The 15,151-nt window shown below is 43.7% G+C and overlaps 2 protein-coding genes across 2 annotated transcripts in view; both read left to right on the forward strand.

Annotated features, from left to right (window-relative positions):
* The first annotated feature begins 819 nt into the window (after window positions 1-819).
* LOC126997447 (mpv17-like protein 2) lies at window positions 820-5,442 on the forward strand. The gene is made up of 4 exons (XM_050858543.1): window positions 820-982; window positions 3,475-3,613; window positions 3,938-4,061; window positions 4,882-5,442. The coding sequence occupies exons 2-4, from the start codon at window positions 3,481-3,483 to the stop codon at window positions 5,222-5,224; spliced, it is 600 nt and encodes a 199-aa protein (XP_050714500.1). The 5' UTR covers window positions 820-982; window positions 3,475-3,480; the 3' UTR covers window positions 5,225-5,442.
* Window positions 5,443-12,805: 7,363 nt separating this feature from the next.
* LOC126997448 (NPC intracellular cholesterol transporter 1-like) overlaps window positions 12,806-15,151 on the forward strand; it is a 30,164-nt gene continuing 27,818 nt past the window's right edge. The window contains exon 1 of the mRNA XM_050858544.1: window positions 12,806-13,189. Within this exon, the coding sequence (XP_050714501.1) occupies window positions 13,127-13,189 (63 nt within the window). The 5' untranslated portion in view covers window positions 12,806-13,126. The remainder of the gene's footprint in view (window positions 13,190-15,151) is intronic.

Below are 15,151 nucleotides of genomic sequence, written 5' to 3' on the forward strand. Positions count from 1 at the left end.
ATTCAATGGCTTTACGAATGTGGACAATTCAAAATTGTTCATAATCGATGACACTTTGCCAACGAGAAATAATGGCACAAAACTTAGGTGTAAACGACCACCAAATTTTTCTTCACCAATATTGTAGTGCGAGAATGGAGAAAGCAAAATCTAATTTCAATCAATTTGGGAGAAAGCTACCGCCTTCTGTGGTCCTGTGCAACACGATCCAAGCAAGCTCGACCGACACTTCTTTCCATTTAATATTTACTAAGGTAGAAATGCAAATTAAGTTCTGGTGCCATCTGATTAATATAGATTCACTTAGGAGACCACCTAGTTTGCAGCATAGGGTTTGTGTGGTCTGAATATCTATGTAAATCTATGTAAATCTCGTGGCTGTTGCGTCACTGATTGCGTAAACCCTTGGCGGTGCGGAATAGCTAGTCTTACTCAGCTCCTCAAAATCTACGTATTATCATCATTACAGTAATTCAACACAGTGCAGCATATTAAACCGAAGAGTATTCATATCCTAAGGTATTCTATAACTCAGATACACCCATGACGCTGGAAAATTAAGGGAGAAGCGAATAAAGTAGATGAGAGAATTCCATGAGCCGATGAATGAACACTGAACTATGAAAGACCACGGAAAGGAAGGGTGCAGCACTCCATCCCTTTTTATTATTTTTGGATGGCCATAAGTACTTTTGAACGGCGTGTGATGTGTAAATGTAGGCAAATAAGAGTACACATATCAAAGAAGAGAGTAATTAGATAACCTTTACACATGAATTTGACCTCTTTTTCTGGCCTCTCGTTCTTATTTATTTTAATGGAGCAGCGTCTAGAGGGCCTTTTTTGTTCCTGTGTTTGTTTGTTGCCCTTGAGTTGTCTTCTTTGCTGTATATATAAGAAAAAAGAAGAAAACAGTACGTGGGTGAAGATGGTACCCGGCCTTTGTTGACCTCCAAGAAGCCATGCTGGACGATCCTCTTAGGTAAGCATTTTGGGGCTATGTTAACATTTCTTTTATCTTTACATTCTTTTTCACTGCTTATTGGGAGGCTTGAGGGTTAGTAGATTACATATATGACGATGCAATAGTTTTTCGTACGGTGGGAAGCGAGATAATGACGTGTATAGGTAACCAATTTTAATTTTGCTTTTTGTGGCTCGCCATGAATTGTTGGGCGTAAAAACTGTTATGATAGGCATGAATGTGTGTGTGTGCGTGTGTGTGTGTGTGAGTGTGTGTGTGTGTGTGACCCGCCCAAGGCCACCCATGATCAATGCCAGCAAAGTCATGTGTCCCGGGTGTGTGTCTTGGGTTTCGGGAGTGCCAGGTCACCACCCTGGGGCAGGAAACGGTCAATTTACATATACAAAATCATGCTATACACTACAGTTATCACCAGATAAACATGAACCACGTAAGAAAATCGTTGGTTGGGTAGAACTGTAAATTGTCCCTGGAAATGAGTATTACTGACGAGAGGGCAGCCACCTCTTGCGAAGTTTATACCTACAACATGGATTATTTTTTGGTCTCTGAATTGAGTGCAGTAACAAATGACTTCCGGAAAATAGAAGGAGGGTGAAGGGGGTCGTAGTTGGCGAAGACCTCCTGTTAGGTAGGTTATGTCAGGTTAAGTTAGGTTAGGTTAGTTTAAATTTATTCGGCATGCAGTGTGGGGCGGCAGATATACGCAGCGTAGGACGGGACAGGGCGGTGGCGTGGGGGGGGGTTACTACACAGGCCAGTGGTAACAGGTGGGAGCAAAGGGGTGGCAGGTGCACAACAGGCATTGAAAAGTCAATCATTTAGTGTTTTCCCCCCAAAATACTATCTCCATAATAAAAAGCATCATATTTTGTCCAGAAATAAGCAGTCAGTGTCTCAAAATTAGTAGGCTACCCTCTCTTCAATAATCCTCCAGGAAACAATCTAACTTCAGAAGGTACAACAATGAAACAATGGGCAGGTCAGTCAACACAGTTTCTATCCTTCTCTCTGTTCCTTTATCTCCAGTTTTCTTTCCGGCCGTTCTATCTCTGCTGTGGTAGACGGTCACTATTCTTCCCCTAAACCTATCTACAGTTGTGCCCCGCAGGGCTCTGTCCTATCAACCACTCTCTTCCTGTTATTCATCAATGATCTTTCCATAAAAAAATCTGTCCTATCCACTCATATGCTGACAACTCTACTCTGCATCATTCAACTTCTTTCAACAGAAGACTCTCTCAACAGGAATTGCAAGACTTCAGACTGGAGGTTGCTGAACGCCTAACCTCAGACCTTGCTATCATTTCTGATTTGGGTTAAAGGAACCTTGTGTCCTTCAGTGCCTCAAAAACCAAATATCTCCACCTATCAACTCGATACAATCTTCCAAACACCTATCCCCTATTCTTCGACAACACTCAGCTGTCACCTTCTTCAACACTAAACATCCTCGGTTTATCCTTAGCTCAAAATCTCAGCTGGAAACTTCACATCTCTCTCACTAAATCAGCTTCCTCGAGGTTGGGCGTTCTGTGTCGTCTCCGCCAGTTCTTCTACCCCGCACAGATGCTTTCCATAATAAGGGCCTTGTCCGCCCTCATATGGAGTATGCATCTCACGTGTAGGGGGGCTTCATTCACACAGCTCTCTTGAACAGAGTGGAGTCTAAGGCTCTTCGTCTCATCAGCTCCCCTCCTCTTACTGACAGCCTTCTACCCCTTAAATTCTGCCGCCATGTTGCATCTCTTTCTATCTTCTATCGACATTTTCATGCAGACTTCTCTTCTGAACTTGCTATCTGCATGCCTCCCCCCCCTCCCGTGGCCCCGCTGCACATGACTTTCTACTCAAGTTTATCCCTATACTGTCCAAACCCCTTATGCAAGAGTTAACCAGCATCTTTATTCTTTCATCCCCTTCACTGGTAAACTCTGGAACAGCCTCCCTTCGTCTGTATTTCCTCCTGTCTATGACCTCTCCATTCAAAATTAACCTCTCTTTTTGTCACTCTATACTTTTTGCTACATGAGAGCAACAGTTAGCAGGCTTTTTTTTCTACATTTTCTTTTTTGTTGCCCTTGAGTTGCTCTGTGCTGTAAAAAAAAAAAAAAAGAAAAAAAAGCCCCTCCTTCAATAAAAAGTAAGGGACAAGTCTTCTAGTTGACCCCAGCATCCTCACAGGTTTTCACCACTCCATGGGTAGTTCACAAACCCATACTCAGCACCTCTAAAATTGATTTGATATCAGAAAGTAATATCTGATTTGCATCCCAAACTAGAAATGCCTTTCACAAGGGAACTAAGTACCTAGGAAGTCTTTTGAGCTTCACCTGTTGAAGATGTGTTAAGCCTGTATGTACTCTATTGTCTGATCTCACTTCATGTTTGTTTATTACCTCTGAACTTTCAAGACATTAATCTCCTGTCAGAATCAAATGCCAATTTTTCATGTTAAGATCAGAGAGTGAGTGATCTGATTCTTTCAGCTAGTGATGCTGCGAGGTGTTGAGGTGTTGCGGAGGATCGTCCAGTCGCCTGTCATCACGTCAACCAGGAGGGTCATCAAGAATGCATTCAATAAACATCTCTTTGCAACAAATGTCACAATCTCATTCACATTATCAGGTATATAGGTACAGATTTGCTTACATGCAGATTTCAGATTGGCTTATTACCTTTGGTGCATAAGGCACAGGAGATTTTTGAGTCCCCCTTTTGTAAGAAAAAGTATAACTTATAAACTGAGAAGTATGGTTCAGTGTGTTTATGAATATTGTTGTCTATATTTTGTAATTAGTGTAAGGAGTGGGCAAGATGTCAGCTGTGTAACCGAAGTGGATGCAGATTGAAACGTTGACATTTGATTTCTTTTTTAACAATAAAAGTGCTCTTCTTGGACATGAGAGGTAGTGTATTGATTGCATGTGTGAGATCCTCATCTTCCTGCAGGCCTGGGTGATGTCCTTCAGCAGCAGCACAACATTGTCCGGCAGCGGCAGCACTCATGGGACAGGGCTCGGACGCGCCACATGACTTGCACCGGGGTGACTGTGGGCGCACTTTGCCACCACTGGTAAGTATGGGTGCTTGATGTTCCTCTGAGGTGGAGCAAGGGTGCAACATGGGTTACTCAGGAATTCCAGTGGTCCAGCCAAAAATAGACAACCTCCAACCAATTTTGAACATAAAGTAGGTACAGTAATTTTGAAACTGTGTATTATATGGAATCCACACTATTGTAATGACCATGCAAATGCAGGAAAGGCCAAAAATTCTTTGGACCAATGGGAAATATCTTTGGCTCATTACTAAAGTGCTGGCCATTCCTTCCACCCAGGATAGTGTTGTTATAAATGGGATGCAAAGATGGCCCATGTCCTCTCTAAAGAGTAAATTATTGAAGAGTAGACCTATTTCTCATGGATTTTGGAAGCAACATATACCTGCTGTTTACCAGTGGTTTGCATTTGGCATGCCAGGGATTCTAGGATTGAGCCAGTGTGCCCTGATGACACTGTGAGATGGAAGGAGTTAAATGATAAAACAGTTACTTGTAGAACTTACTAGGCCACATGAAGATAGTGGAAAAATAAAAAGAATTGGGACTTGATATCTCTCCCTCTTGGTTTTCAAAGGCTCCACATGTGTCAAAAATTGAGCCCAACAAGATGGACATAGACATTAAGGAGGTGTTGTTTCAAAGGCTATATATTCCTTGGGCATCCAACATCCATCACCAGTACTCTGTGCACCTCTGAGGTGTAATGTCTGGCAGCTCTTGTTACTGATCTGTGGACCCTTTAAATGTGGAAAATCAAGACTACAAAGAGTAGTACAGCCAAGGTCAGGCCACTATGCCACTGTGCCCCTGACTGTCCTCTGCTCCCTTTCAGGTACTTGCTCCTGGACCGCCGCCTGCCAGGTCGCTCAATGGCAGTGGTACTGAAAAAGCTGCTTGTGGATCAGCTGCTGTTTTCACCTCTGTGCCTCACTGTGTTCTTCCTCTCCCTGGGAGTGTTTCGGGGTGGTGGTGTGAATGAGTTTGTCTCGGACGTGCAGCAGAAGGGGTGGCGGCTCTATGTGGCAGAGTGTTTGGTGTGGCCGCCAGCACAGCTCGTAAACTTCTACCTCCTGCCCACTAAATTCAGAGTACTCTATGATAACTCCATCTCCCTCATGTTTGATATCTACACCTCCCATGTCTGTTATGATAGAGAGACCCCAGAGGATGATTAGTGTGTGTCAGGGTTTGTGTATGTATTTGTGTGTCTGAATCATTCTCTCCATTTTAAAAGGAGTAAGTCAACTATATTGTTTTCTTTTGTAGTGGAACAAAAACTATTTATTTACTTAATTTTCTCTGTCTCTGAATGCACGCTTAAATGTGAAGATGTTTATATGTGAAAGTTTGTGTACAAATTGTAAAAATGTAATATATTTGTTATATAAATATATTTGTTGATTTTACTGTGACCTTGTGTGCTGTTCTATAGTCTCACTACTCTCACTACACTTTATGTGGGAATTCAGTGCTGATGCAAAAAAAATTACATCAGTTAGTTTGGACATGGATGGCATGGTTCTAGGATAGTGTGGATGGCAGATAAGATAGCCATTGTGAAGCATGTGTGGGTGTGCATGTATTGCTCAGTGAATGATAGAGGAAAGAATGGGAAGGTTGAGGTGAAGAAATTTTGGATGATTTACAGGCGTGGAAAGTGGAAAAAAGTTCACACATTTAATTTGTCTCTTAAATGAAGACATCAGCATAATAAAGATTTCCTTGGTACACTGGAACACAATAAAAGGAGGACAGGTGCCACAAGCTGCTATAGTTTTGTTGTATCAAGGTTAGATGTAAAGGGTGGATGTGGCTGCTATACAAATGTGATATAGTAAACAAGTTTTGATTACTCATTGTCCCTTGGTGTGATCCTCTCAAAATGTACAGGGTATTAATTTATTTAGATTATAATCAGGTGGACTGGAAATGCCTTTGTAGACGTAGCTTTCAGAGTGAGTGATATGTGTGATAGGAAGCTGATAAACAAGGCATTAGGGAATGTTAAGGGTGAGTCATGCACTATATGGGTAAGTGTTATTTTGAAAGTAGGTACTGACAGAGGGAACTGAAGCACAGATCTTGAAACAGAGAGAGAGAAAAAATGATCATGCTTATATATTTTAAAGTTGATATACTATTGTTTTTTTGTTATTTAACCTGGTAGCAGCGGAGATCATGTTTTTTAATGGTTCTTCTAAGCGAGAAAAATGAGAAAAAATCACCCCTCACACAAACCATTTCATAATATATATTAAATCATTTGTGATCAGATTATGTATCATCTATTTTTGGGGGGTTTATATCATGGCACAAGTTTGGCCCGTCGCTGCTTCACGGTAAAGCCACAAATTTGGCCCGTCGCTGCTACCGGGTTAAATATTAAGAATTGTGTCTATTTGGTATTACTTGATTATTATTGGCTATAGCTGATCTTTTCTTGGTTTAGTCTTAAGGATAAATGTGAGGATGGTGAGGAGGAAGACATGAGAAAAGCAAAGTATGGATGCAGGCGAGGACAACACGGAGGTGGAGGGTGAGGATGATTTGAGGAGTGAATTGCAGGACACGGTTCCATGACCCCACAAGTCACAACTCCATTAAAACGTAAGTGATGGAATGTCTTTGGGTTGCAAACATCACCAATTTATGATTCATTTTGTTACTGTTCCAAATTTTCCCTGATCTCAACTAAATGTACAACTTACCTGATGCATGATATGGAAATTAGTGTGTGTGTACCTCTTTTCATTATGGTCATAGTGAAAGAAGGATCATTCACTCCTTATAGTATCATCAGAAGCATGTAGTTGTAGTTGTTTTTAAAGTAGTAATAGTAGTGGTGGTATTAACAGTAGATGAACTTCCTTGCTGAATATCAGGGAGAGAGAGAAAAAATTGTAGATGTCTTAGATTTAGAGGTATCTTTTTTTTAGAGATTTGTATAACATGTGCAGTGCTCATTTCAGCTCAGTCTGTGTCTTCAATGAGTCGCTATACATAAGGTGGAACTAAAGAAAAATTGACAATAATCGACTCAATAACGTACATTCATTTAGTTTCTCTGGAATTAGGTCATGAACCTAAAAGAAGGCAGAATATTTTTTTGAGTGATCCAGTAAACCTGAAAGAAAGAAATGATTTTATGCCATATGCTAAGTTTCTGAAAAAGGAAATTATCTTGTTGGCCTTATCAAGAATTAAAGAGATGTTAGAATACTTATGAAGTGTTTAATGAGTGGGCTTTTGGGTGTTTGTTTTCATGAAATGTCAGAAGTAACTCCTTGCCCCTCCATCCACATAGCTGTCTAAGGACTGTCATGCAAGGGTGTATTGGGCCATGTGACGCGGGTATTTAAAGGCTCTTATGACGCACCTCGGCAACTGTGGATGTTAATTGTGTGATTCATGGATTGCGTGTCCTCAGCGTTGCTTTGTGGTGGGAGTTGCATGGGCTGTATGTGTGTGTGTGTGTGTGTGTGTGTGTGTCACCCCTCTTAAGAACTATGACCCTCAGTGAAGTGTGTGCTAGTCACCAAGGCCTATTCTACACACACACACACACACACACACACACACACACACACACACACACACACACACACATTATCCATCTAACATGTGTAGGCTTTAATTAGATTTTCTCTCTCTCTCTCTCTCTCTCTCTCTCTCAGTGTGTCTGTGTGGTCTGATTTTCTATGTAAATCTATGTAAATCTCTCTCTCTCTCTCTCTCTCTCTCTCTCTCTCTCTCTCTCTCTCTCTCTCTCTCTCTCTCTCTCTCTCTCTCTCTCTCTCTCTCTCTCTCTCTCTCTCTCTTTTCCCCCCGCCCACCAATTTTTGCCTGTTTATAATGAAGATTGTATTTAGGAAGATGGAAAAAATATCAGGAGATTAGAAGCAGGAGGGTTAGAGGGATTTACATACTCCCTGTGGGTTAATCAATAATTTTTTTCAACACTAAAGCAGTAAGATCAACTCCAGGTCAGTCTGATACACTTTTTCATTATGTGCCTACTGCTAATACTGACTTTTAGCACTCTATATCCATCACCAGACAATACCCAAAGCTGTTAATTTATTTATGGATGGTAGTTATTAATGCTCTCTAGAACCTGCTTTGATACCTGTAGGAGTATTGAAGTACTACTATTTGGAGCCTTTTATCACCCTCTTTTTATTTTCCTGATTAAATAGGTAAGTGTTTTGTTTTGATTTCATATATTTTGATACTTGTGACGAAGTGAAATAGCGAGCCCATGTTACTGCTTCCCTCCACTTTTTCTGTCATCCCTTCCCTAGCAACTCCCTCACTCAGTATGAAAGAAGTCATCGCAGCGGGTTTTTCTCAGCTCGCTCTCACGTGGTGGGGGACAACGGCAGGTTAATTAGTGGCCTGAAGTCAATGCCACACAGGGTTTGATAAAGATCTCGCTTATCACCCCGCCTCCTTCTGCCATGACCGTCTCCTCGTAGCGTCATAGTGCGACCTTCTCGTAAGTTTCTGGAAGGAGAAAAGGCCAGGATGCAAAGGGGCAACATGCCCTCCCTGCATGTGCCTGTGCAATGTCTTATCTCCCAGCCTCCTCCCAATGTGACGCCTTGACCTGTCTTGCGACCTTGCCATAAATCTCTTGAAGGAGCAAAGACAGCTGCATAGGAGGGCAATAATCCTTTTCTGCATTTGCTTATACAATGTTTTATCTCCTTATTTCCCATTGCAGTCACCTCCCAAAGTGACTCCTTGACTTGTCTCCCTGCAGTATCATATAACGGCCTTGTCATTAATCTCTTGAAGAAGCAAAGACAGCTGCAGAAGGGTATGGGAGGGTAAAAGTCCTTCCTTGCATGTGTTTAACCATATCTCCCTTCCTGACTCCTTGCCTTGTCTCCTGGCAGTGTCATACAGCGACCTTGCCATAAATCATTTGAAGGAGCAAAGACAGCTGCATAGGGGTATGGGACTGGGAGGGCAACAGTCCTTCCCTGCATGTGTTTGTACCGTGTCTCATATTCAAGTCTCCTCCCATCCTGACTCCTTGCCTTGTCGCCTTGTTGCAGCGATATTCTCTAAAGTCTTTAGAAGGAGTGATAACAGCTGAAAAGGGATCTAAGGGAACAACCAGCCTTCCCTGCATGTGTTTATACAGTGCCTTATCTTCCAGTCTCCCTCTATGACTCTGCCTTTGTTCCGTGAGTTTCGATACAGGGACCTTTTCTTAGTGTCTGTAGAGGAGCCACAACCCCTTCCTGTGCTTTCGCTATACCCTGCCTCTGCCCGGTCTGCCAGTGCTCTGACTTTGCTCCTCAACCGTGGTAAAGCAGCCCTCTGCTATGTCTGCAGGAGAGCAAAGAACCCTATTAGAAGACAACCCCCCTTTTCCCGTCGGTTAAGCCTCATCTTACTCAGTCCCCTCCCATCGTAATTCCCCGACCCTCTCCTTATGCATGGTGCAATGACCCCTAATCTCTATGGGGAGCAAAAAAAGGTTCAGAGAGGCAGCGACCCTTTCTTCACCCTGTGTATCCCTCGTCTTCTTGTCTCGACGTGACTACTCGATCCTGTTTTTTTTATCCCTGCTTCAATGACCTCGAGTCTATCTGGAGCAAAAAAGGCTTATAGGGGGGAGGGGAACAAACCCCTTCATGTGTCTTGACAATTTCTCGTCCTCCCAACTTGCGTGTCAGGTAGGCGGAACTCTTTCTTGCCCGTCCTGTGGCCTGACCCTCCCGAGATCGTAATCGTGATAAGCAGATGGCAGCGATAAGCGACGGCGAGCCACTCAGGTGTCTTATCGCGCCACTTGTGTTCATATCATCAGCGGACTGGGAGGAGAGAGATTACAGGTGTGCGTGTGTATGTGTGTGTGGGTAGAGGTGTAGGGGGGGTGGAGAGGAGTATTGGTGGGTGTTACAAGGATAGATGTTGTGGTGGGGAGGGTAAGGACTGCTGCTGGAGGGGAGATTGGGGTGAAGGAAGGGGGATAGGGGGATGTAGTAAGTATAGGGGCAGACCACTTCTCTAGCAGGGGGAATATGGGGAGGTGGGTGGGATTATGAGGTGTGTTATGAGTATGGGGATAGGTGGGGAGGTAGGGGAGACTAAGAGAAGTGTGGGGAGAGGCCTAGGGAGGTGTTACGGGTATGGGGTGTAGATGGGGAGGTAAGGGAGACTAAGGGAAGTGTGGGGAGGGGCATAGGGAGGTGTTACGGGTATGGGAGTAGGTGGGGAGGTAGGGGAGACTAAGGGACGTGTGGGGAGAGGCATAGGGAGGTGTTGCGGGTATGGAAGTAGATGGGGAGGTAGGGGGAGAAAGGGAGTGTGGGGAAGGCTGCTGGGGTGTGTTAAGAGGATGAGGAGGAGTGGGGAGACGTGGCACTGCTGCAGAAGGGGAGGGTGAAGGGGGGGGGGGTTACGAGGATGGGAGGGTTCGTTTATCTCTTGTTAAGTCGTCTTGTTTTGTCTTGTGTCTTCAGTGTTACGTACTCGTCTTCTTCCTCTTCCTCTTTTACTTTTATTTTTATTTTCCATAGGTCTGCCTCCTTTACCAAAAAAAAAAAAAGAAAAAAAAAATCGCGATCTCAGGGTACTCATATTCATTTCATGTTCATCATACAATTTTTTACCTTTAAGGAATACATATCGGCGTCGTTTGTTGGCTCTCCAGCAAATCTCCGTCGTGAAGGCAGGTGGACTGTTCTCATGCGTGGGAACACCAGGTGGGGACGTTCAGACAGGTAATTAGTTGTGTCACCTGACGCGGGAGAACGTGTGTGGAGCAGTCACTGGGGCCAGCATGAAAAAAAAAGGCAGGCTAAAACGTTTCATCATGGTCACATCGCAAACGCAAGCTCATGCGCCTCATGTTCTTTGGTAGTCTTTTTTCCTTCATCTTTAAATGGAAAACGTCCTCGGTGGAATTTAAAGCCCCACCGCGCGTCCCCACACTCCTCATCTACCTGCCAGTGCCTCGCGTGTTTCTGATCCTGCAGCAATAACCTTCAGGAGCAGCAAAAGCGGATATCCGAGGTATTGGACATCCTTTTGACAATTCACGGAAGGGGACGTTAATGACCTCGCTTTACGCATAGTTAGCGGTGCACAGGGTACGGTTCTCTGAGCAAAGGGAGGGATTTCCGAGTCTCCGTGGAGTAGGTTTATGAAAGTTAAAGTGGATTGGGGTCAGCAACCATCACCACCTGTAAACAAGATAAAAAAGTGTCGGTTATCTCTCTCGTGGCCGCCAGTAGATAAAGACTTGAAACGCTCTTGTCTCACTATACATAAGTCCGAACAAAGGTTTATTTTATACCTTAGTCAGCATATGCAGGAAGCACCAATGATTTACTGCTGAGGCATATATTTTCACGCTGGATGACGATGTGAAGGGTCGATATACCCGGAGTGATAGCTCGTGAACCACTCAAGAAGCCCCTTAAGTCATACCCAAGGGTCCAATTCTTCGGCACCTTATGTAAGAGGACAGGAGGGGATGCGCGGTGACCTTGCCTGCCTGACGCTCCTCGATAAGGTCTACAACATGGCCCCAGCGAGGAATTTGTTTTTTGTTTGTCTGTCATTAGCGCTCAGTGGATATAATAATCGTAGGTGTCTGAGGGAATGTGCGGTCAAGGCCAACAGTCTAGTAGGTACAGACGGGGGTTGGTCACTGGACAGGCTTCGAGATGAGTGTCCAAGAGCCATATTCTTAAACATTTCAACTCCCAGGCATTCCACTCCACTCCAATTTAACAAGGCTTTCGTAGATGTTTTGGGTGTTTACATGGGCAGTTTTAATGACCCTGGTGGTAGTTTGACAAAAGCCTCTGTACCATAAACGTGAAAACTGAAAAGACACTCATGGGGACGCGTCTGATCTCTTTTTTATTTGCCCTTTAGAAATAATTGTGTGTAAGAACCGGAAGTGTTTAAAATTGCCGACCTAAACCTCCACACCACACCACACCACTCCACCACTTCACTCCACTTCACCACTCCACTCCACTTCTTAATATCCTAGGAAGGGAAAGCGGGTTCTCAATTAAATAGTTATGGAGGAAGTGAAGAGACAGGTAGATAGAGAGGAGATGGGACAGAGCATGACTCTCTCAGCTCTTAGTGAGGGGGGGACTTAGGTATCTTGGACCATTGATGATGATGACGATGATGATGATGGTGTGTGTGTGTGTGTGTGAGAGAGAGAGAGAGAGAGAGAGAGAGAGAGAGAGAGAGAGAGAGAGAGAGAAGTAGGACGAGACATTGAACCTTAAAAAAAAACAAAAACATATACCTGTCCTCGTAAACAATTAGGTGAAGGGCTCAGTCAGTCCATCACTACGTCACTTAGTGTTTTTATTATTTCCATCATCATTATCATTGCTATCAGGATCGCAAACATTAGTAAACCACGTCGTCTGCATGGTTTGGAGGGCGTGAACACACACACACACACACACACACACACACACACACACACACACACACACACGGCATGACAAAACCCACATTAAGCCACGCCGTTATATACCTTTACAACCGCGCAAAAAAAAAAAAAACATTCGTCATTACTAATTACTGTATGCGGAAATAAGGATTACTGTATAAGCCCCTTCAACCTTTCCCGCTCTCTCTCTCATTAAAAAAAAGACGATACGAAGGAAGTGTTATCTCCTCCGTGGGTGTCCAATGAGCGGGCGGCGCGGTGGAGTGGGGGGTGACGTTGCGCTAGTGAGTGGCATCGTCAGGTGCCTCGACTGTACGCCGCTCGCTGCCTCACTCCCTCTGGCGCTGCTGGTGCTCAGTGGTCACCGTGCTCGCGTTCCGCCTGGTCGTGGGAGGAAGGAAGGAACGATGCCCAGCACTTGACAATCACCAACGATCACCCAAACCACTGAAACAACAACACGCCACAAGCAACAATCTACCAACGGGAAGTGGAGAAGGGGAAAAAAGTACAGTCGGAGGATTGCGTGTATAGAGTTGAGTGGGAGGAAGAAGGCCGAACGGAAGGAAGGAGCAGCGTCAGTGTGGGTGTGTGGCTCAGCCCGTGCGTGTGGCTCCAGCATTGAGGAGCAGACATGGCGCGGACATCGGTGACGGCGGCGGGGGCGGTGCTGCTGGCTCTTGTGGCCCTCGCGCGGGTAAGGCTGACCAGATATTTTAACCCGGTAGCAGCGACGGGCTAAATTTATGCCATGATATAACCCCCAAAAAAGAGATGATGCATAAACTGATGACAAATGCGTTGATATATATTATGAAATGGATTGCGTGAGTGATGATTTTTTCTCATTTTACTCGCTTAGAGGGGCCTTTAAGAAACATGATCCCCGCAGCTACCAGGTTAAAACGTCGCATTAGTATTTATTGTCATTTGCGTGGCTAGTTTGGCTTATTAACTCCATTTTTGGGACGATGTTAGATGGAAGTGCTGGATTTTTACATAGTCGACATTTTTCTAAGTCGTGAAAAGTGATATAAGGAAATCGTCAAAGCCAACTAACCACGCCTTGAAAAACGGGTCATGGAGACAAATTAGCCACATTATTGTTGGTGAAGACTAATACGACGTTAACAATTCTGGAGTGTTTCTGTGTGTGTGTGTGTGTGTGTGTGTGTGTGTGTGTCATGACGTTCCTTTTGATGTTTGTTCCCTGTTTTCTTATCTCTGCTCGTGTGGTGGTCGGTTTGATTTTGCAGGGAATAACAACTACGGTTTTATTATTTTGTCAGTGCCGAGGTTATAAATCTTTCTTGTTTCCTTTCTTCCGTTCTTTTTTTCTTTCCTGCTGCCATGGTAACATCGAGGCCGTACAGACTGTGGTGAACTAATTTAATTATTGCTTTAAAAACCATTCCATCTGTCCACGGGGCGTATTTGAATGAAAAGAAAATCATCTAAACACATATATGTAATTTTTTTCTTCTAACATTCGGCCTATAGTGCCAGTAGACTCTCTTGATTGGGCCTTTTGGTCGGCCCCATTCCGTTATGGCGCAGGCTATTGTTTTAAATGGCGCCATCCTGCTTGGCTCACGCTGACCCCCCCTCTCCCCCCCAGCCCATTTTTTATCTTATTTAGAGAGTTAATCTAGAGTCCGGGTTGCTGACCACGCATTTACCGGCCCAGCCCCCCCTAAAAAAAATAAAAAAATCTATCTATCTATCTATCTATCTATCTATCTATCTATCTATATATCTATATCTATATCTATATCTATCTATCTATCTATCTATCTATCTATCTATCTATCTATCTATCTATCTATCTATCTATCTATCTATCTATCTATCTATCTATCTATCTATCTATCTATATATCTATATATATATATATATATATATATATCTATATATATATATATATATATATATATATATATATATATATATATATATATGCAAGTGTTTGTTCCCTTTTGAACACAACCAATCATAGAATAATTACAGAAAATGTCGTGCTATCTCAGAAATAAGATATCAGCATGGCATCATCCCCATTCCTTAAATTAGAGGAAAAAACCCCATTCTGGCAGGTGTAGATTAGCGCAGCGACGGTTCTTTGTTCTCATGGCTTGCGTCAAGCGAGTGTTGGGAGACGCCTTCCGTGCCTGCAGGCTTTATCTTCATCCTTCATCTCCCCGTCCATCACCAGCGTCAGGGAGGCATGCTTGCTATTACTACAACAGGATCATACCGTGTTACATTACTTATTTCTTAAGTCAACAGTCGCGTTCTTGGCCGGCCTATCTCATAAACTCTTAATATTCTTTGCCTCGGTGGAGTGACGAGATAACACGTCTTGATAGTTTGCAACCTTCGAGTCTTATCTCCAGCTGCCTCCCTCTTGCAATGTATTCCCTCTTTGTGACTTATGATACCGTGTTTTGTTCTTTTTTTGTGTGTCTCTGTGTGTTCGGGTTCAGCTATACTTTTGTGACTGCGTGTGACTGTTTGCACGTGTCGGGTAGCTGCCAGTCATGTTCGGGGAGGCCGGGGCGTGTTTGACTGGTGCGGAAGAGAATGAACTGTTACCTATCTTATCCACCCACCACCACCACGACAATCACCACCGTCACCACCACCACCACCACCGCAACCA

The sequence above is a fragment of the Eriocheir sinensis genome, chromosome 12 (assembly GCF_024679095.1).
Source record: "Eriocheir sinensis breed Jianghai 21 chromosome 12, ASM2467909v1, whole genome shotgun sequence".
Lineage (NCBI taxonomy): Eukaryota > Metazoa > Arthropoda > Malacostraca > Decapoda > Varunidae > Eriocheir > Eriocheir sinensis.